The 23060-nt window shown below is 43.4% G+C and overlaps 1 protein-coding gene across 1 annotated transcript; it reads left to right on the top strand.

The window, feature by feature from the left end:
- Positions 1 to 7618: 7618 nt before the first annotated feature.
- C1H13orf42 (chromosome 1 C13orf42 homolog) lies at positions 7619 to 13877 on the top strand. Its single transcript, XM_034759687.1, has 3 exons — positions 7619 to 8038; positions 12355 to 12502; positions 13639 to 13877. The coding sequence occupies exons 1-3, from the start codon at positions 7619 to 7621 to the stop codon at positions 13875 to 13877; spliced, it is 807 nt and encodes a 268-aa protein (XP_034615578.1).
- Positions 13878 to 23060: the final 9183 nt, after the last annotated feature.

Here is a 23060-nt window from a genome sequence, read left to right as displayed (position 1 = left end):
GTAATAGAGTTTAATGTTTGATTTGCCCTGAAGAACTGGGATGCATTCATGGCCAGTACAGCTACTGGAAAGGCCTGTTCACATGTCTGGGGATGGAGCGGGAATCCTCCAGGGACATCTCCATGAAGCTCTCTTGGAGGTACTCTGAAAGCCTTTGCAGAAGGTTTCTGGGAGGACTGCCTTATTTCCTCCTCCACGGTAGGACACTTTACCATGCCAAGCCAATAGCAAGTATTCTGGAATCATTGCAGCACAAAGCATGGCAGCGAATGGTCCCAGGTTTTGGTCACATTCAAGCAACATTTGGTCTATATCTTTCTGTGTTAACCTCAGTAGAGTGATATTGTTCATGGTCACCTGGTTGAAATAGGGGAATTTTTGTAAGGGAACAGTAAAAGGACCCCGTTAATGCTGGGCTGTTTGTGCTTGGCTAAAAGGGATCATCCCAGAGAATAGCCATGCAGCGGGGGGGGGGGGGGGGGGGGGGGGGGGGAAGGGATCCTCCCGGAGAATCGCCACGTGGTGGGGGGAGGAGAGAAGGGATCATCCCAGAGAATAGCCATGCGGTGGGTTGGGGGTAGGTGTGTGCTGCACATCCCCCCGAAAACCACAGCCCCTCCTTTTAAATGTGAAACCCAACGCATTGCTTGCTCTGGGAAAGGAGGGCACTGCAGTTTGAAAACATTCCCACATGTTATGAAGGTGTTAGAAGCCAAACCCGCGTACTCTTTGGCTTACCATGGCTGCCTGGAAACCGAATTCTGTTGCCCAGCCATGTGTGATGTGTCATCATACCGGCAGGCGCTCAATATAAAAGGCAAAATGCGACCTTGTACTTAAAGCACATGTGCTGTCTGCTGTGAATTGCTTGATTCACTGTGAAAGAGTCTCCCTTTTGTTCTCAGAAATGTATCATCTTAAATTTTACTCTCCTTTTTTATCTCCCCCCCAGGTGCAAATGTTTCTACGCTGCCCCTATCATCTCCATCCCTGAGGTTATCGGAGATTAGAAGGTGAAAAAAACGCACTTGCAATGACATGTTTTCTGAGCTCATGCAGTTCTCCCGCATTGATAGGGAACAGCTTAATGCAGAGGCCAGGAAACAATTAAGTGAGCGCGAAGAGCGGAGGCAGGACGCAATGCTGAGGCTAATGGGGAAGCAAATGGACATGATGAAATGTCTGTTGGGGGAGCAAACGGACATGATGAAGCGTCTGTTGGAGCTGCAGGAAAGCCAACAAGAGCACAGACCTCCACTGCATCCACTGTATAACCGCATGCCCTCCTCCCCAAGTTCCATATCCGCCTCACCCAGATGCCCAAGAACATGGGGGCAGGGAGGCTCTGGGCACCCAGCCACTCCACTCCAGATTCTGGCCCAAGCAATAGAAGGTTGTCATTCAAACAGTTTGATTTTTAGTGTGGCTACAATAAACAATGTGGCCTTGTCCTTCCCTCCTTCCCCCGCCCCACCTGGGCTACCTGGTCCGTTATCTCATTTTTAAAAAAATTAATAAAGAAAGAATGTATGGTTTCAAAATAATAGTTACTTTATTTCAAGGGGGGGAGGGTGGTTGGCTTACAGGGAATTAAAAGGGGGCGGGTTTGCATCAAGGAGAAACACACACAACTGTCACACCGCAGCCTGGCCAGTCATGAAACTGGTTTTCAAAGCCTCTCTAATGCGCAGCGCTTCCTGGTGTGCTCTTCTAATCGCCCTGGTGTCTGGCTGCTCAAAATCGGATGCCAGGCGATTTGTCTCAACCTCCCACCCCACCATAAGTGTCTTCCCCTTACTCTCACAGATATTAATGGAGCACACAGCAAGCAGCAATAACAATGGGAATGTTGTTTATGCTGAGGTCTGACCTACTCAGGCAACAGCACCAGCGAGCTTTTAAACATCCAAAGGCACATTCTACCACCATTCTGCACTTGCTCAGCCTATAGTTGAACTGCTCCTTACTACTGTCCAAGCTGCCTGTGTAAGGCTTCATGAGCCATAGGAGCAAGGGGTAGGCTGGGTCCCCGAAGATAACTATTGGCATTTCAACATCCCCAATGGTAATTTTCTGGTCTAGGAAGTAAGTCCCTTCTTGCAGCTGCTTGAACAGCCCGGAGTTCCTAAATATGTGAGCGTCATGCACCTTTCCCGGCCATCCCACATTGATGTCGGGGAAACGTCCCTTGTGATCCACCAGTGCTTGCAGCACCATTGAGAAGTACCCCTTGCGGTTTATGTACTAGCTGGCAAGGTGGTCCGGTGCCAAGATAGGGATATGCGTTCCATCTATCGCCCCACCACAGTTAGGGAACCCCATTACAGCAAAGCCATCCAGTATGACCTGCACATTTCCCAGAGTCACTACCCTTGATAACAGAACGTCAGTGATTGCATTGGCTACTTGGATCACAGCAACCCCCACAGTAGACTTGCCTGCTCCAAACTGATTCCCAACTGACCGGTAGCAGTCAGGCGATGCAAGCTTCCAGATGGCTATTGCCACTCGCTTCTCAACTGTCAGGGCAGCTCTCATCTTGGTATTGCTGCGCTTCAGGGTGGGGGAAAGCAACTCAGAGTTCCAGGAAAGTGGACTTACGCATGCGAACGTTTCGCATCCACTGTGAATCATCCCATACCTGCAACACTATGTGGTCCCACCAGTCTGTGCTTGTTTGCCTGGCCCAGAATCGGCGTTCCACTGTATCAACCAGCCCCAGTGCTGCCATGATATCCCAATTTCCACAGCCCGTGCTTTCAGGAACATCTGTGTCCATATCCTCATCAAAATCCTCCTCATGCTGGTGTCTCTTAGCCTGGTTCTGCATATACTCCAGGATAATGCACGAGGTGTTTACAATGCTCACAACAGCAGCGGTAACAGTGAGCTGAGCGGGCTCCATGCTTGCCATGGTATGGCATCTGCATGGGTAACCCAGGAAAAAAGGCACAAAATGATTGTCTGCTGTTGCTTTCATGGAGGGAGGGGCAACTGACAACATGTACCCAAAACCACCCACGACAATGTTTTTGCCCCATCAGGCATTGGGAGCTTAACCCAGAATTCCAATGGGTGGCGGAGACTGCGGGAACTGTGGGATAGCTACCCACAATGCACCGCTCCGTAAGTCGATGCTAGCCCTGGTAGTGAGGATGCACTCCGCCGACTTAATGCGCTTAGTGTGGACATATGCTATCGACTGTATAAAATTGATTTCTAAAAATCGACTTCTATAAAATTAACCTAATTTCGTAGTGTAGACATACCCTCAGTCATCTAAAACAACACCGGGTTAAATGACCTTGCTGTCTGTGCATGCAATTCATGAGTTGGGAGACGTGTTTAAATCCTGAGAAATTGTTATTTTCACCTCCATTTTTTGTTGGTAAAATGTAATAAGCTGAGCTATTCTCGACTGCGTTGTAATGTCTCATGTAACTGTGTTGGGGGAGAAAAAGATTGGTTATTATCATGTGTCTATAATGTGGGTAGTCTGCCTTAATTAGCATCAGAGCTGTAGTTCAACCCAAGAGTGATTAGATGCTCCTTTGTATCAGCCATTTGGCTGCAATATAAATATCAGTTGGCATTGGAATTGATAATGCCCTGTCATTTTGAGGCTGATAGCTAAACAAGGTTTGACTCCTCCTACATTATTAGATATAGCTAATAAGGAATTGTTGGTTCATTTGATATGTTTTAATCATCCCAATAATTAGACTGATTTGATATTAACCCACTTTGTCTTCATTTGATTTATGTCTTTGATTTTATGATTTTTGTTTAGTTATAAATTATATACCATTGGAAGCCCATGTAGATTGATATTTCTTAACCAGACATCAGGCTCTACAACTGCAAGAACCCTGGGGCAGATAACAGAGAGAACTTTAAAAGCCACCTCCTGGTGGTCCATAGAACCTGCCTCCCTTAGTCCTCCCCACAAACCAGAAACAGTGAAGAAAATCATATAGCAAAAAAGCATTTTAATAATAAAATGCCTTCACTCAGCCAAGTTAAAGTCAAACGGCCAAATGAACGAACATGAAAGGAGAGCTGCATTGTCAAAGCTAGTAATCCTAGATGCCATTAAATATTTTAGAATGATCTATTTCTCTCTAGCTCCTGCTTGGGAAGTTTAATAGATTCCTGCAAACTTGGCACTCTGAATTAACGGCTAAATATCCCAAACAAGTTTGAAGCAAAGAAACAATTCTGGAATAAGAGCTTGGGTGTTTAATTATCAACAGGATTAGATATGGCAGGTATATTCAGTTCTTATCAGCAAGGCTGGGGAAGAGGAGCATGCTGTCTGAGTGCAATTGCCATTACTTTGCTCCTGGGAGCAGTCCTATTTACTTCAAATGGGACGGCTTCCATACAGAAGGGGAATGTAATTTGGCTTTGAATAAATAGAGGCCTACTTAGAAAACCACCTGCAGCTGTGAATGCCTGATTCCATGCCCTTGTGGTGGGAGCTGGGGGCTCAGGACCCTGCCCTCAGTGCTTAATTTGTGCTGGGGCGTGTCAGGGCTGAGCCCTGGCACCTCCGGGCTTACCATGTCAGTTATGAAAGTAAAAAATTTGCTTGAGCCCCAGCACCTAGTTGCTTGAGCTCTGGCACCTCTTTCATTACAAACTAAGCACTGCCTGCCCTCATCCCCACTAAACACACAAGATCTATTCATCGCCTTTAAAGAGAGCCAAAGTCTTGTCTTTTAATCTTAGAAGCATAAGAGCTATTTCAGACACAGATGTGACTCTAGACAAAAAAAAAATATTCATGTTCCCTACATAGCATAGCTACAGTATTGAGTCATGCATGACTTTTATTAGTCCCTGCTTGTTAAAATTCATTCTTGAAGCAATAGGAACCTGGTTTCTGGGGGCACAAAATGAACCTGGCCCAGTATTTTTTAAAATGGGGGAAGGGGACGATTTTGGGGTCAGCAAAGCACTAAAGCAGGTGATTAAAATTAAGTACACCTCTGCCCCGGTATAACGTGACCCGATATAACACGAATTTGGATATAACGCGGTAAATCAGCTGTCCGGGAGGAGGGGTGGGGAGGCTGCTTGCTCCGGCGGATCAAAGCAAGTTCGATATAACACAGTTTCACCTATAATGCGGTAAGATGTTTTGGCTCCCGAGGACAGCATTATATCGGGGTAGAGATATATATGCTTAAGACCCACTGCAGGGACTGAAGTCAATAGGACTTAAGCACATGCTTAAAGTACTTTACTGAAGAATAATTTTCCTTGTGCTTAAAGTTAAACAGATACTTAAGTGCTTTGCTAATCAGGGTATATAACATCTAATGTACTCTTATCATTAAATGCAGTCCTGGTTTTTGTTTAAAGTTTGATTTACCTTGCAGTGGAACTACTAGTAAATCCAAATGAGATCAATCTGCTATGGAAAGGCAGTGCTTGATCCCAGAGCTTGTCTCTAGGGAACTCCCATTGCCATCAGCAAATCACTGGACTCCAATCCTTCCTGGAGCTCCCATACACATACAAATCAAGTCACTGAAATCAATGGAAGTCCCATGGGCAAGATGGCTACAGGAGCAGACCAAGAGTGCAAACACAGGTGCTCATTACTTTCACTGCAACTAAAACCTGAAGATACAGCAAATCAAATCTACTTTAAAGGGATATTCTGGACTGATCTCACTTCTTTCAGTTTGGGACAGTAACTGCACTTTGCAACACTAGTGAGGCAGATACAAAGCTCCAAACTAGGGATTCCTTGCAGCCTTATACTTTGTAAAAGAAAATATGTACTAGAAAAGAGAACCCACAATGCTTTTTTACTATACTACTTTTATGAACCAGAAGGACTCTCTGCCTTAGACCTCAAGGCACTGGGACAGATTCTCACATAGGTGACAATCTCTTTGCACAGCTCTGGGGCTCAAAGGGGCCATAAAATTGGTTTTACCAATTACCTGGATGGGGGAACACATGCAGAGCACCTCTGGAAGTATTAGGTAATATAAACTTATCTCTATGGTCCAGCTCCTGCCAGCCACTAGATTATAGTCTGCTGGGTGCAGTTTAGAGCAATCCCAAGGCTACTCTTGCTTATAATGGGAGCTAAACCAGCCCCAGAATTAGAGAGCTACAAAAGTGGCATAAAGCTATCTTGAGTCTGCCTTACATCCTATGCCAAACACAGCTCAGCCCTGTCCAGAAGTCAGGGCCTATATGTAAATATTCTCCAAAATTATAGTATGAAATCATCGCCCAGTGAATCTGAGTTTATGGAGGAATGCATGAAATTAAACACACACATTTATATTATCATCCAATATCGCCATAGCCAATTGCACAACTGTTATGGTGCCTAAATCCTTATGCAACACTTCCAGTGAGTTCAATGGGAGTTTTGCCTGAGTGAAAACTGTAAGATCATACCCATGATTTCTGAAAATAAAATAGCTTTCTCAAACACACAAGTCCTGAGCAGAATGAGTTACAAACTCAACTGTGAAAATTTAAGCCCTAAACATTCTTGCAGACTTTAGATAAAAGCTAGATCATTCTGACAATGAGAACTGGCTGCTGTCCAATTATTTCCCTTAAAGCACATTCACAACGTGGACACTAGGCAAATCATAGAATAGTATTAATATACTAATAATATTAACAGTATTTTTCAGGCTAAATTCTGCAGCCATAAACACAATATTCAAATGTTTGCACATCGTTTTTTTTTTTGAACAAACATTCAAAACCCACAGATGTACTGGTTTCTCTGTGCACTAAAATCTCTGCTATTATTTTGAGATAAAGGAGTATTTTAGAACAGCTTTATTTTACAGCATTTCTCACACAGTGAAGCTTTTGAATGGGGTGTAATGGATCTGGGTACCTGAGTCCACTTTATTCCTAACAATGATGTGCTATCAAATACCTGTAACCATTCCCCTGTTGCCATAGCACAGAACACAACATCCCTTCTCAGAGCAGCTGAACTCCTGCCTGGAGGTGCAATGATCTAGACAATACAGGTGCTCCCTTCCTGATCAGTCAGTCCCTCTTGGTCTATGCTTATTTGAATGGTTTCTTCACAAAACACCCATTAATGGTCTGCTAAGCCATGTCTCATTATTTCTTAACCAAGAGGATATTTTTTGGACCTTAGAAGTAGTTCAGTACCATGGTCAGCACAAAGACATCTCAAATCTATGCAACTATAAGGTGAAGTAGACAGCTAACGGCTCAAGGATGTGACACTCATGGAAACAAAAGAAAGAAACGATGGAGAGGAAAATGTCTTGTCTGACACTGATGATTTGTATGGGGAGACTCTAGAGGAAAGATCAGAGGAAGGCATTTGACCTACTGTACTACGCTTTAATCAGAGAGAAAAGCAAAGCTGTTTAAGTGATGCAGATGTAACCGAAAACATTTTGCTGTGATCTTTAACAAAAAAATATATTGGAAACAGCTGAAGCAGCCATAAACTTTTAGCCTGGTTCCAGTGAGCATCTGGCAAATCTGCCTTTCAGCTAACAACAAGAGACTTGGGTACTGACTAGCTAATTTTGCCTTAAAATCAAGAGGCTGAAGGAGACAAGGTACAGGGTGAAGAAAGTGGCACATTATGTTCAGAAAGATCCATTCAATCTTTCACCCCAACTCCCAGAGGAGAAGTCTGGCTGATGATATCCCTTGCTATGATGGCACAGGCTCTGCTGTAAGGCTGATCCGCAGCACCTCTATGTTCACTCTGGGAGGTGAGCAGCAGAGACTCAATGAATCCTTGAAAAAATGCAGAAGTACCACCAGTATAGAATCTTGTGCATACTTCCAGCAGAAAGAGGAAGACAGGGCCTGGATGTACTCCAAGACTCAACATTGCTTACAGTACTTACAGGATCTATTAGCTTTGAGAAAAAAATACCTTGACAGCATCAATGACTTAAAATCCATGAACATGACATCAGAAATTTCTCCGGTGTCAACAAAATTCTCCAAAACAGGGAAAAAGCCACTACACCCACTTCCTACCAGGCACTCTAAGGTAAGGGCTATTGTATCTTAACTCTAGGGTAAGGGCTATTGTATCTAAGCACAAGAAAATATTCTTGCCATGTGGTTACCTACCATTTGCCTTAACTGCGTAACATGTAGTTGCATAACCTCTGTTGGTTTTCTGTGTCAATGGTCTTTATTCAAGATCAAGTCCCTCTTATTGTGCCACCATTTGAAATAGAGAATAATTTAATGTGTACTTGCAGTCATACAATAGTGAATAAAGAGTGAATAAAGGTTGGGTAGTACTTGCTGAATTAAATTTGATTCTCTGTGCATCCCGGATGCAAACATAAGAATTAAGGTTGAACAGGTATCAACCATAATTTGATGATTGTGCGGGATCCTTTAGGATCTGGATTTGACCTGATAACAACATTCTGTAAAGGAGCAGCTGACTTCTGCTGCCTCTAGGATCCTGGTGGTTTATCAGACCAATCAGGTGGGTTTTTCTTAGTCTGAAGTTATCATTTGTGTTATTATTAAGTGCCACCAATTATAGCCCTCCACCAAGAGCAAGGAAGAAGGGGGGGGATGTGGTTATATTCAATCACTTTTAGAGGTAGGATTGGACCACAGCCTTTTTTTGGAGGACAGCTGGGATGCTTTAATAGATTAAAGTGATGACAGATGCAATTCTGTTTCTTCCCAACTCTGCCACAGACCTTCTGTGTGATCTTAGGCAAGTAACTTCATTGTGCCTCCATTCCCCATGTGTAAAAGGGGGATAATAATACTTCCCTTCTGCACAGGAGAGTTGTGAGGACAATAAACCATAAATACTTAGAAGGCACTCAGACAGTACAGTGATAGGGGCATAAAAGTACCTCAATAGGTAGAGAATCCTGGAGTGGGGGGAGATGAGAATACATAGGGCCTGTAAACACACTTTTGGAGTGATGTGGAGTGTTCATGAGTCAAGATTCTTCTGAATGTTTTGGGGGAAATGTGCATGAGAGCAAGAAAGAGGTGGGTGTGTATGAAGTCTGGAAAATGCATCCATAAAAAGATAATTGTGTTTGAGGCTATCACATCAGATGGCACCTCATGGTTCTCCACCTTGGTTGTTTATAGCTGGTACTGACTGCAGAGCTCAGTAATCCATTGAGATAAGTAGGAGGCTTTCTATTGGCTTTGCACTTTGAAATTATTTACAGAGTACATTCTTATATTGAACAACCATGATTTTCACTGAGCAGCCAGGTACAATGTCATCAGCAGCAGTAGTTTTGTCATCACTACCAGTTCCACTGCCAGCCATGGGGACATGGCAAATATTAGTTCTCAATGCTCCATTCACTAGAAAGCTGCTGCTAACTAATACACTGGCAGCTGTTTTAGAAACAGAAAACAAAATTTCTCACTTCACTGTCATTACGCTCAGAACTTTGAAGCAGCACCTTTCATACAGGCTATCTCCAACCACTTTACAGAGTAAAGAATCATACAGTTGCAAAATTGAATGCAGCCTTTCATTTCAGTTGCAGTTTTGTATCTCACGTATCTGAACTGTTTCGTTTGCATCTGCTCAGAATTTAGGCTGATTTAGCCTGGCTCGATTCACCTAAGATACTGAGCTTCCAGCAGTGGAAAGGCTGCCTGCCGGAGTATTGTGCTCATGCAAAGTGGCCACAATCCCTCCTTTGACAGCAGAGCCACAGCTGGCCTGTGCAGGGCCCACAGTGGGTGCTAGTGGGGTAGATGGTGCGGGGAGGGGACATAGGGCTGACTCATTGCATCCCCTGAGACTCTCTATCAGGAGGGCATTGACCACACTTTGAAGTCAACCTCCCATGGCAGAAGCCCTGAAGGAGAACAGTGGTGCAAACGCTGCTTACCCTCCCACAAGGACAAATTCACCTTTGGATATAGTAGCTTCTGCTAGTGCGTGGGGGTGCAAATTGTGCCAGTGGGGGCTGAATGAAGCCCAAACATTTCTGGCACTAGAGACCATATTTTCTAATGCTCTATGGGCGTGATCCAATGCCCACTCAGATCAATGGCAGCTTTCACATAACTTCAGTGCGCTTTGGATCAGGACCTACATCTGTATCGTATTCAGTACACTGATGCTCAGTAAATAACGGAGGGGAAGAAGATTTAAGATGTATTGGCAAGGGGAGACAGAGACATTTGTAAAAAGATGAAGAATCAAGGAGAGAGAAAGATCCAAAATAGATACACTGAGATCTAGGAGGAGTGTAGCCTAGGAGTTTATGACACACCCTGCCTATAATTAGTTGGGGTTGGTTTCCTTTTGGTTCATGGGAGATTGACAGTCACTGGGGTCACTAACTCCATTGCCATCAGTGGTGGAATTCTGGATCTACCCTGGTGTAACTGAGAGCAGAATTTGGCCAAGTCAACACAGTGGAAAGAAAACAGTGGTAAAGGATGCAAAACACTGACTACAGTAGGCACTGTGGAACAGACCTTACAGACAGAAGGTCTACATAGACTCCTTACCTTTCCTGAGTGTTGTTATAGTGCTATGTACAATTGAAAATTCCTCTTTAAAGAAAAGGAACTCTGGTTTAACAAACAAATAGATGTCTGGAGTATTATGTCATCTGATTATAGCTGACTAGCTCTCATGTGTGACCAGACTTGATTCCTGCTGGAGTGTTAACTCTACCAGCCTCCTGCTCAGAAACAGATAATGTATGATATCAGCAGGATACGCTGCACAGTGAGTCAGTCTCCCAACACAAGAGGGTCGGTCACTGCACCATAACACTGGCTTTGAAGAAAGGGGTTCTGAAGGACTAAAGAAGTAATCCAGAATAACACGGGTTATTTGGCTGCTTTCTAAATGGTACTTTTATTTAGTGATCACAAGTTTCTTTTTAACCTCAGGGATGTATTGTTTTGTACGTCACTATCTGCTTGCATTAACATTATCTTCAGTGAAAATTCATTTCTCTTTCTCTGCGTGATGAAGAATTAGTAGACATGCACTCACCAAACACTGCGCAGGCTTGGATCTGGATCCGAATGTCTGTCTATATAATAGGCTGAACCAAAGCCTGGGTACTGAATGGTATCTGACCTTTGGGTCTGGATTCAGGCTCAAACTTTGACCCTTGGGCTCGTCATGAAGGAAAAATAATTTGTGTCTCGGATGATATTGACAAGAAGTTTTATTTAAACTGTCTTCTAACCACTAAAGGCCAGATGTAATAGCAGTCACTACAGTCAGTAAGCGTGAAGTGGCTGCTTTCTCTTAGCACTCCTATCCATGCAAATCACCCCAAAGGGGTTAGGGAGCAAAGAAGCAAAGTCAAACTTTATTCATCCCCTCACCAGCCCACAGAGCAGAGAGCTGCTCCTTCAAAGAAGGCTGCATCCTTCAAAGATATCTGGGAGAGTCAGGGAGATAGTGTGGTTGGGACACACTGCTCTCAATAGCACAGTCTGGCCTTAAACCAAGTGAGAACATAGGCAGTTCTTACTTGGGCAGAACTCCCAGGAGAGTCAATGGGAGTTTTGCCTATACAGACAGAGCAGTACATAGAAACTCCAAAAAGTGTTACCACATTGTCATAACTGTTTCAGTTTTTACACAGAGAGCTGTTTATTGAAGAGAGTTTTTATTTTTAAACCCTACTGGTTTTCCTTTGGGGTTATCACCACACTATCAAATTGCCTCCCTTTTAGTGGCACACAAGCCTCCTTAAATAGACTTTATGCACAAAGACCTCAGTTCCCACATAGTGGGCAGATTTTCAGAAGAGCTCAACATGTTGAGTGCCGAGCGCTGTTTGAAACTCTACCCCTGAGGGTCAGGACAGGACAGGAGATGTTGGCTGACAAGCATTTTTGAAAATCTGGCCCCAGCTGTTGGGGTGGGGGGCAGGCGATGAGCATTTGAAAATCTGGCCCATTATTTCTAAGAGGTTCAACCTGTTTGGGAAGCAGAGACTCCTAATGGGTAGTGCCCAGGCCTGGCATTCAGGAGATATGGGTTCTATTGCTGGCTCTATCACCGGCCTGCTGGGTCTTGGGCAAGTCACTTTCCTTCTCTGAGACTCAGTTCCCCATCTGTAAATTGGGGATAATGATACTGACTTCCTGTCTAAGCGCTGTGAGATCTACTGGTGAAAAGAGCAATATAAGCACTAGGTATTATTTTTGGACCATTTTCTTAGCGTGGTATGAACTATGGACTAGAGATGGGCCCAAATAAAATTATCAAATTTTGCGCTGTTTGGATCCAGATGCAACTCCACTTTGCACAGTTCTTTTATTAAAAAGTAGTTCTATATTATTCTCAATGTACTTATTTCTTACGCATCTGTTCAACAGATATCAATGGAGAAAAGAGTCCCACAGTCCAATTCAGATGTAAGAGAGGCAATAGCTTTCTTGGACTCTGTGATTGCAGATCTGGATGCAGAGAGATGGCAGAAAGTTCCTGTGACAGATCTCCCAAACGTGGATGTTGACTTTGATGGTGAAGTCTATATAGAGCATCTAAAATACACTTACTAAGGGAAGAGAGGTGGAGGGTGACATTTTTATGATCCACATATTTTCCAATTTCTACAATGGGTAGTCTTGTTTATAGAGCTGTTAAAAATATCAGCAGAATAGTCCTTATATAATTTTCCCATTATCTATCTATCGATGACTGAAATATAGCTTTCTATATAGATTGATCTCTTTCCTCATTCAGAAAAGGTTGGCTGATTTTGGTCAAGTTTATAAACCAAAAACTCACCTATAGACATTGAGGGGGAGGGCTAGCTCAGTGGTTTGAGCATTGGCTTGCTAAACTCAGGGTTGTGCGTTCAATCCTTGAACAGGCCACTTAGGGATCTGGGACAAAATCAGTACTTAGTCCTGCTAGTGAAGGCAGAGGGCTAAACTCAATGACCTCTCAGGGTCCCTTCCAGTTCTAGGAGATAGGATATCTCCATATATTAAAAAAATACAGTGCAAATAATGGATTTATTTATTTTGCATCACTGACAATTCAATCAATAAAATTGTTTCAGGTTGATCCAAAAATGATTTAAAAAAATCTGATTAATTGAAAACTCAGAAAACAAGTAGTTTTTGATTGAATGAAACATCTTGTTTACTCTGACATAAAATGCTTTGTTTAGATTTCAAGCTTCTCCCTCCCGCCTCTCCAGTTTTTAAAAATAAAGCTAAAGGCAATTTTGAAACCAAAATTCATTTGGAATCAAGCTAAATATTTTGTTTCGAAGAGGTTGAAGTGAAACATGGACTTTTGGGGAAATTTGAGAGGTTCCACCCTCCTCCCCCATTACAACCATTGGCTGAAATTGACACAAATTCACAAAACGTTTCAGTCAACCCAAATCTGCATTTTTCACTAAAAAAAGTTTTGGTTGAAAGATCTTGCCAGCTCTACCTATAAGCTAGAGATAAAGTACAGAAAATGTTAGTCAGAAAGTTAAATTCAGAAATTCCTGAAGTAGAAGCCATTATGGAACCTTCACTGTGTTACTCAGCATTACTTCTAGAAAGGACCTAATTAACATCCTCCTTTGTCAATGACTAGCTGAACATCAATATTCATTGGGAAGCTGTTATTAACTAGAACTATCTTCTCTCTTTCAGTTGCTACCAGCACTCGTGAGCACAGTTTACATTCAAACTGGATTCTCCGTGCCCCTCAGAGGCACTCCCAAGATGCCTTGCAAATAGCAGAGGCAGCAAGCCAGTCTAAAAGAAACAGCCAGAGAAGAACAACTGGCTCCAGAAAGAGATTGGAAAGATATCCAATTTATTTACCCAAAGCTGTGGAAGGGGCATTCAGCACTTTAAAATTTAAACCAAAATCATGTAAGAAGGACTAGCCCCAGCTGGAAGATAGCTATATGAAAAGATAGAATGTGTAGCATTTACTTCTCTTGATAAGCTCTGGCCCACCCAACACTGCAGCAGGTACATAACAGTGCATGTTAACTGAAGGTTCTTTATGCTGTTTGTATTGTGAGCCATGACTATTCCAGGTTTGCAGTGACATTGGAACGTAGCTCATTGAGTTCACGGTGCCTAACAACCCTGCTTTATCACTGGGTGGGAAGGAAGCTCCAACTTGGCAAGTGTTTTCCAGTGTTGTTAATGGAAGCAATGATTCCAGCAATAATTTCTCTCCTGGCTCTAGTGCTACAAAGCAGTTCTATTCATCTTTGGTAAATTTTGCACCAAGAGTTCCAATTTCAGGGCAGCAAAATGGACTTCCCTCATCTTTGCATCAGAGAATTTAGTGCGTGCCATCATCAGTCCCGTGACCCGAGAGCATGGCGTGGCACCAACGAGAGGATGTGGAGAAGACAGCCTTGAAAGGGCCTTAGAAACAGCAGCAATAAGAGCATCAGCATGAGCAGGTTGTGTTGTGAGACAACTCTCCCACTGTGTGCTAGAAAAGTCAAGCCGATCCTGTACTCTGCTCTCTTATGGAAACTTTTTTTGGTTGTGGGAGACAGCATAAAGGGCTCCTTGCAGGTGGAGATTTGTGCAATTCTTTTCATAGGTTACAAGAAAAATAAAAATAAAAATTCCTCAACCATTTATTTGAATAGCCGGATGCTGATCAAACCTTACCTAGGTGATGGGAATTTAAAACATTTACACTCGCTCCTATAGGTGTGTAATATCTTTGCACAGCAGCATTTGTGAACAAACAGGACATGGACTACGCTCTAATCCAGGGGGGAAATTCTGAACATAAATCCTAGCACATCAGCACCAGGTTACACCCATTACATGGACATCTGTGTTCATTGAGACCTCCAGTGAACACTGAAAAAAACCCATACTACAGAGGTGCTCCTAAGAAGATGCTTTTACCTTAGCCATGCTACATAAACCATTTCGAATTTGTGATATACAGTATGCCTATTTCTCTAACAAATAGCAAAGTAAAACCTCAGGGACTATGCTGAAGCATTCCCACCATGTTGCACTGGCTGGTTGGACCAGGCATTGTCATTATGAGTCCCTAGTTTTTGTCTGAACCTTATCCAGGTTAAAGTTGACTTTCTTCAGAATCTGAAAGAAAAGCAAGTTAGAGAGAGTCTGTTTTGCTCCAATGTCTTTTCTTTCTATTGGCCTCCAATCAGTACTGATCCTTGGTGCATGGCTTATTGGGCATGAAATATACCATTTTAACTGTGTCTGCAATGGGGTGCACTCACCTCTCATGATCACCCATTGGCCAAATGCATGTGCCTGCACTCTCTCGCTCTCTCTTTGTGGTGGGTCTTTGCTGACTCATTCCTCCAGCCAAGTATCTCTTTCTCTCTCTCTCCCTCTCCCTCTCTCTCACACACACACACACTCTGTCTGAGTAAAAGCACAGCAAATCCTTTCTGGGATATAAGTCCAACAGAGGCCTCTCTCAGTGCCCTCGGTAACATCTCTCTCAAGTTGTCCCTGCTCTGGTAGAGAGCGGTGCCCCAGGGCTCCTTCCGTGGAGGCAATGTCTTCGCCCTCTCAGGTCCTTTCTGGGCTGCTGCAGTTCAGTTGCCCTTCTGGGGTGTACCAAGGTCCAGGCCACTTTCCCAGTGGCTGGTGGGGGTGGAGGGTGGTTCCAGCCCAGGGACCCTATGGATAGCAGCTGTGCCATGTCCCTTTATCTAAGCCACACTGCTGCTCTAATTGCCTGGGCCACTTCCCCATGGCTCCAGTACATTCTGCACCCTTACCTCAGGGCCCTGTCCCGGTGGAATCCCAGCAGCCAGCCCAGAGCTCCTTCACGTTCCCCCCACCTTCTGCCAGCATTACTCTGTCCAAGGGCCTGTAGCTCCCTCAGCCAGCCAGGCACACCAGCCACACTCCTCCAGCTCTAGCAAGGAACTAAACTCACTCTAGCCCTGCAGCTCTTCTTATATTAGCCTTCTGGTTCCTGATTGGCTGCTTCTGACACAGCCGCTCTAGGCAGCTTGAAGGATCTCTCTACTGCCCTTTTCTGGGGTTGGGTGTGGCAGGGCCTCAGGCCTCCAGCAGCGGGCACTCCAGATGTAGTCCACCCCGTCACACTGTCCCTTGTGAATTGGGAAGGTACTTTGCACAACTTCCTGCCATTTCTATGTTCAGCATTTTTACTATACAAGGGACTTGGGTAAAGATCCAGAGGCAGGGACTGCTGAATTAGTCATAAGCATCATGCACGCTGTACTGTAATATTTACTAGACAGCAAGCATTGTAGATCTGCATTTCTATTGCTTCTTGACAGACTTACTTGACCAGAATTCCTGCCAATGGCTAAACATACTGCAGGTCTTATTGAGTTAGGATGCTATTCTTCACCTGATAGGAGAGGGCCAAGGAATCAGCTGTTCGCTGCTGACACCTGCTGATCGAATAACATCCTTTGTTTTTCTTTCTAATGATATTCATGAACTGGGTTTGCTTCTGTTACACTTCAATTCTACATGTTCTTCCTCCACATTCAGTTTAGCCTGTAGTCCTGCCCAATCCAGCAACATAAATTCTGCCAACATCATCCAGAAAGTCTGATGCCATGTTAAAGCAATAAATTGGGGTATAAATGTTGCTCTTCTGTTCCTGTTGCTCATAGACTTTAATGGCAGAAGGAACCCTCCTGCATATCGCAGGTCACAGAACCTCACCCATCTACTCCTGTAATAGGCCCAGAACCTCTGGCTGAGTTAGTGAAGTCTCAGCTCTTGATTTAAAGACTTCAAGTTACAGAGAATCCAGCATTTACTCTAGGTCAAACCAGCAAGTGACCCATGCCCCAAGTTGCAGAGGAAGATGAAAAAACCTCCAGGGTTTCTGCCAGTCTGACCTGGGGAAAAATTCCTTCCTGACCCCAAATATGGCGATCAGTTAGACCCTGAGCATGTGGGCAATCTACCAGGCAGACACCTGGAAAAGAATTCTCTCTTGTAACTCAGAGCCATCTCCATATAGTGGCCCATCTTCAGCCATTGGAGATATTTGCTAATAGCAGTCACAGATTGGCTACATGCCATTGTAGGCAGTCTCATCATACCATCCCCTCCATAAACTTATCAAGCTCAGTCTTGAACATATGGAAGCCAGCTAGGTTTTTTGCCCTCACTGTTTCCTTTGGAAGGCTGTTCCAAAACTTCACTCCTCTGATGGTCAAAAACCTTCATCTAATTTCAAACATAAACTTAATTGATGGCTAATTTATATCCATTTGTTTCTGTGCCAACATTAGCCTTTAAATAACTCCTCTCGCTCCCTTGTGTTTATCCCTCTGATGTATTTATAGAGAGAAATCATAATTCCCCTCATCTTTCATTTTGTTAGGCAAAACAAGCCAAGCTCCTTATATCTCTTCTCAAAAGGTAGGAATTCTCAATTCCTCTAATCATTCTAGTAGCCCTTCTCTGCTCCTATTCCAGTTTGAATTAATCTTCCTTAAACATGGGATACCAGAATTGCACATAGTATTCCAGATGATGTCTCACCAGTGCCTTATATAATGGCAATAACACTTCTCTATCCCTGTTCAAAATACTTCACCTGATGCATCCTAGGATTGCATTAGCCTTTTTCATGGCCACATCACATTGGTGGCTCCTAATCATCCTGTAATCAACAATACGCACAGGTCTTTCTCCTCCTCTGTCATTTCCAACTGACCCCTCCCCAGTTTATAACAAAAATTCTAGTTGTTAGTCCCTACGTATATGACCTTGCACTTTGCAGAATTAAATTTCATCCCATTTCTTTTACTCCAGTTTTAAAGGTCATCCGAATCTTCTTGTATGATATTCCAGTCATCCTCCATATTGGCAATACCTCTCAACTTTGTGTCATCTGTAAATTTTATTAGCACACTCCCACTTTTTGTGCCAAGGTCCGTAATAAAAATGTTAAATAAGAATGGTTCCAATACTGATACTTGAGGAACTCATCTAGTAACCCCCCTCCAGACTGAAAGTTCACCTTTCAGCATGACCCATTGCAGTGTCTCCTTTATTCACCTTTTAATTCTCATATTAATCTCCATCTTCTACAATTTGATAATTTCCCATGTGGAACTGTATCAAATACTTTACTGAAATTCAGGCGGATTAGCCCTACTGCATTTCCTTTGTCTAGAAAATCAGTTATCTTCTCAAAGAAAGAGATCAGGTTGGTCTGGCACGATCTACCTTTTGTAAAACCATGTTGTATTTAATCCCAATTACTGTTAACCTCTGTGTCTTTAACGACTTTCTCTTTCAAAATTTGTTCTAATATAACTGAAGCTAAACTAACAGGCTTGTAGTTTCCCAGATCACTTTTTTTTTCATTTTAAAAATATAGATACTAGATTTGGAATTCTCCAGTCACAGGATACGACCTCCAGGGTTACGGAGTCATTAAAAAATCCTTGCTATTGGACTTGCAATGTCATGTGCCAGTTCCTTTAATATTCTTGGATGGAGATTATCCAGGATCCCCAGTTTGGTCCCATTAAGCAGTTTGAATTTGGGTTCAGCCTGGGATGTGGTAATTTTTATTTCCGATTAGCCACCCTGGCACTGCCCCCAAAGCTCCTCATTATCCTCATTAAAAACTGAGCCAAAGCATTCATTTAGGTGTAGGGTCATGCCTAGATGATCTTTGATCTCCACCCCATCCTCAGTGTTTAGTGGTCCCACTTCTTATTTCCTTATATTTATATATTGGTTTTAATTTCCTTTGCAAGGTCCAACTCTGCTCAGCTTTTAGAAGTTCTTATCTTTTCCCTACACTTCCTGACTTCCAAGAGGTAGCTTTCCTTGCTGATCCATCCCTTCTACCATTCCTTTTAAGCTTGCTGCTTTTTCTTAATAACTTATTTGAGATGCTTGTTCATCCAGTTTGGTCTGCAACACTTCCCTACGAATTTTTCCCCTTGCTTGGGATGTAGGTAGTTTCTGCAACTTTGACTTAAAGTAATTCCAAACCTCCTCCGTATTCAGATCCTTGAGGTTTTCAGTCCAGTCCACTTCCCTAACTCATTCCCTTAATTGCTTTAAAGTTTGCATTTTTGAAATCAAGGACCCTAGTGCAGATCTGTTTTTGTTTATCCTTCCATTTAGTTTAAACCAAATTAACACATGATCACTCAAATGAAGGTTGTCCTCTACAGCCAGTTCTTCTATGAGATCACTGCTACTTACCGACCCCACCACCTTGGCACTTCCCATATTCTGGCCCTGCCCACTCTGCAGAGAAGGGTAAAACTGCTTCAGGGCAGCTCTAACATCAGCTCAGTTACAATGGTTTCCTAGGCACCATTCAGCAATCAAGAAGAGCTGGAGCACAGGATGCTTCTGCCATACACTCTCCCTTCCAAGACATAGCCCTTATGCTGGGGGTTTGGGAGGGTAGCATAGAGCCACTTTGGCAGCTCTGTGCCATCCCAGGAACCTCCTACAGGAGGATAGTCCCTGGGGGCCATTTCCACTGTGTTTCTGACCACCTCAAGCTGCTAGTGTGTGTTTAGGAGGCAGATCATGATGGAAAAGCCAACCCATAATCTTTCTGAAGAACAGTAATTAAAGTACATTATGAGACACACACACATTGTTAACATGGATTATAAAAAGGCTTTTAAACAGTATTCAACTCCTCTCTATTGACTTCAGTGACAATTTCAGAGATTTTACTCATATACTGGTCATTTTGCTTTTATTTGAAAGATGTACATGGGCGGACAAAACCAGACCAGTTGGACACTTCCCACTCATACCATCTTTTCTCTCCTTGTAAGGCTACAGTGTCATTTTGTTGCCACTGTACTGTGGAGGTGCTCTCACTGCTGTGCAGCACGCAGTCCTTTTATGGATTTATGGGCTTTAGTTTGATGATTTAGTTGGGGATTGGTCCTGCTTTGAGCAGGGGTTGGACTAGATGACCTCCTGAGGTCCCTTCCAACCCTGATATTCTATGATTCTATTCTATGAATAAGAGAACAAAAAGGCATCCTAACAATTCTTTGGATTCCTTTTTTTAGCCTTTATTTTAAATCTCCCCTTCATTAAACTTAGGGAAATTTAAACTAAACAAAAAAGCAGCTTTTCTAATTAAGCCCTTTTCAAAGTTTAAGATAAGGTCTGAGTGCCTCATTTCCATATTTAATGGCTCACTTCATTAACCTGATTGCATGGTGCTGCCTTTAATACTTCCACTCCCAAAACTTTTCTTTGGGGCAAGTGCCCGTCAGTACCAGTGCTGTTAGCATGAGCTTCGTCATGCACACAACATACAGCATTAGGGTTTGCTCTTGCACCCATTGACTTCAATGGGTGTCTTAGCACTGACTTTAGTAGGTGCAAGATCAGATTTTTAATGCCCATTGCTAATATCATGGAAGAATTGTGCACATGCGAAAGAGCTCCTGAGTGCCAGAGCCCCGGAAGTGCCAGAGCACTGCTGAGTGCCAGAGCCCCAGAAGAGTTTACTGGTGTGCTTAGGGTGCCCAGACAGCAAATGTGAAAAATCAGGATGGGGGTGGGGGGTTATAGGAGCCTATATAAGAAAAAGACCCCCAAATTGGGACTGTCCCTATAAAATCGGGACAACTGGTCACCCTAGGTGCGCTCCTTCAATCAAACTAGTGAGACCTGATAGCGAGGTACATAAACTAGGAGCTTTATTGATCATATCTGCACTATATGAGTATTCACACAACAGTGATCTCCCAAAGCCCTGTCCCAGCATGCATCAGGCTCAGTAAAACCTGGGACAGATTCTCAGGCGAGAGTCTCTTCTTTTGTTGTTTCAAAGTCCCAATATCCCCGAGGGCACTGCGAGAGACTAGCACTCTTGACACTGTTGAGCCATAGTATCACAGAGATTCTGTCTATTAATTTCTCTCTCTCACACGCACTCCTTTGTTGCTTGTGTGAAATGAAAGAAATAATACACTAAAAATCAAGTAACTTCAGAGGGAAGAAGTCTTCTGAAGAAATCAAGCCTGTGGGACGTGAAGCCACTTTGTTTATATCATCATTCTGCATAAATCATTGGCAGACGCAGAAGAAGTTCAGATGGTGGGTGTGTAATGGAAAATTGGCAGCTGGACAAGATGTCCACTCCAATTTGAATATTTCAGTGCTGTACAGTTACAGTTAAGACAGAAGGTGTCAGCACAGCCATTGTAAAGGCACGTCTCAGAAAAGTCCTAGGCAGTGCACAAGGAAATACATTATTAGTTTACTGCTTTAGCAACTTTATATGTTTATAGAAATAAATTTTGTACCAGGACAACTGCCTCCCCCCAGAAGGGGAGGAGGTACATGAATGTAACTGTATCATTTTCTAAATGATTAAATTATTTCATACACGATAGAACAGCTTCCATGAGAGAGGCTGGGAGAGCTCCCCCATACCAAAATATCCCATATCCCAGTGGGTAGGGAACTCTCCTGCAATTAAGTCTACAGAGGACCTAGGGGTTACAGTGGACGAGAAGCTGGATATGAGTCAACAACGTGCCCTTGTTGCCAAGAAGGCTAACGGCATTTGGGGCTGTATAAGTAGTGGCATTGCCAGCAGATCGAGGGACGTGATCGTTCCCCTCTATTCGACATTGGTGAGGCCTCATCTGGAGTACAGTGTACAGTTTTGGGCCCCACACTACAACAAGGATGTGGAAAAATTGGAAAGAGTCCAGTGGAGGGCAATAAAAATGATTAGGGGTCTGGAGCACATGACTTATGAGGAGAGGCTGAGGAAACTGGGATTGTTTAGTCTGCAGAAGAGAAGAATGAGGGAGGATTTGATAGCTGCTTTCAACTACCTGAAAGGGGGTTCCGAAGAGGATGGATCTAGACTGTTCTCAGTGGTACCAGATGACAGAACAAGGAGTAATGGTCTCACGTTGCAGTGGGGGAGGTTTAGGTTGGATATTAGGAAAAACTTTTTCACTAGGAGGGTGTTGAAGCACTGGAATGGGTTACCTAGGGAGGTGGTGGAATCTCCTTCCTTAGAGGTTTTTAAGGTCAGGCTTGACAAAGCCCTGGCAGGGATGATTTAGTTGGGAATTAGTCCTGCTTTGAGCAGGGGGTTGGACTAGATGACCTCCTGAGGTCCCTTCCAACCCTGATATTCTATGATTCTATGATTCTAAGGACACCTCAGTTCAAATCTTTGCTTCACATCAGGCCGAGGGGAAATTGGTCCTAGATGAGTGCATGGACAGTTATAAGGTTGGCACTACCTCCTCCATCTGTCTTGTGACTGTAGCCCTTTATTTCCTGTACTTTTATTTTAAAGAGTGCCCCTAAATGAAATGAGGCAGAATTTTCAGTTTCAGTTCAGGACAAGCTGATTTCTGTCCCCGAGGTCTTGGAACTGCCAAACCAAACAATAAAATAATTGACTATTCACCCAGCTGTACTCAGCACCTCTGAAAAACTCAGGATACTACACACAGCTCAGTGAATGCAGCCCACAGAGCGAGGGCACAGGTCATTCCCAGAGCCACTACTTCAGAGCCTGCCATATAGCGGTAGGAGAGACGAGGGAGTTGGAAGAAAGAGCAAGAGCAGGTGAAAAGCGAGAAGCTGGCAACATGAGAAGACAAACACTCAGACAAAAGTTCAGGAGTGAAAGTTGTTCCAGTAACATTAATGCAGCTGCACAGTGCATCGTCTTTTTAAGCCTATGTTAATAAAGAGGCGTGAGGGACAAACATTTATGTATAACAAGAGAAAGAGGAATGAAAAATACTCCATGTCGCTGAGTTAGCTGCCAAAGTAACTTTCACTTTAGGGATTTCCTTTGTGGCACTTGATCCTGAACCCTTAAGGTTGCATTAGGGTTAGTTTCTTTACATTTAATTTCCTAGGTGTGTGTGTGCGCGTGCGTGTGGGCGTGTGTGTGTGAATGCAAAAAAAAACCCCAAAAAAACCAGGGGAGAACTCTGACACCATAAATAAAATCTCTCACTAACTGATGTGTCCAATTTACAAGCTCTGTTGTGTTGTGAATTCCTTGCTTCACAGATGTGCATTTTTCACAGTCTACAAGCTCTCAAGATGTGGGGTTGATCCACATT

This window comes from Trachemys scripta, chromosome 1 (assembly GCF_013100865.1).
Source record: "Trachemys scripta elegans isolate TJP31775 chromosome 1, CAS_Tse_1.0, whole genome shotgun sequence".
NCBI classification, from domain to species: domain Eukaryota; kingdom Metazoa; phylum Chordata; order Testudines; family Emydidae; genus Trachemys; species Trachemys scripta.
This window is presented reverse-complemented; position numbering and strand designations above follow the sequence as displayed.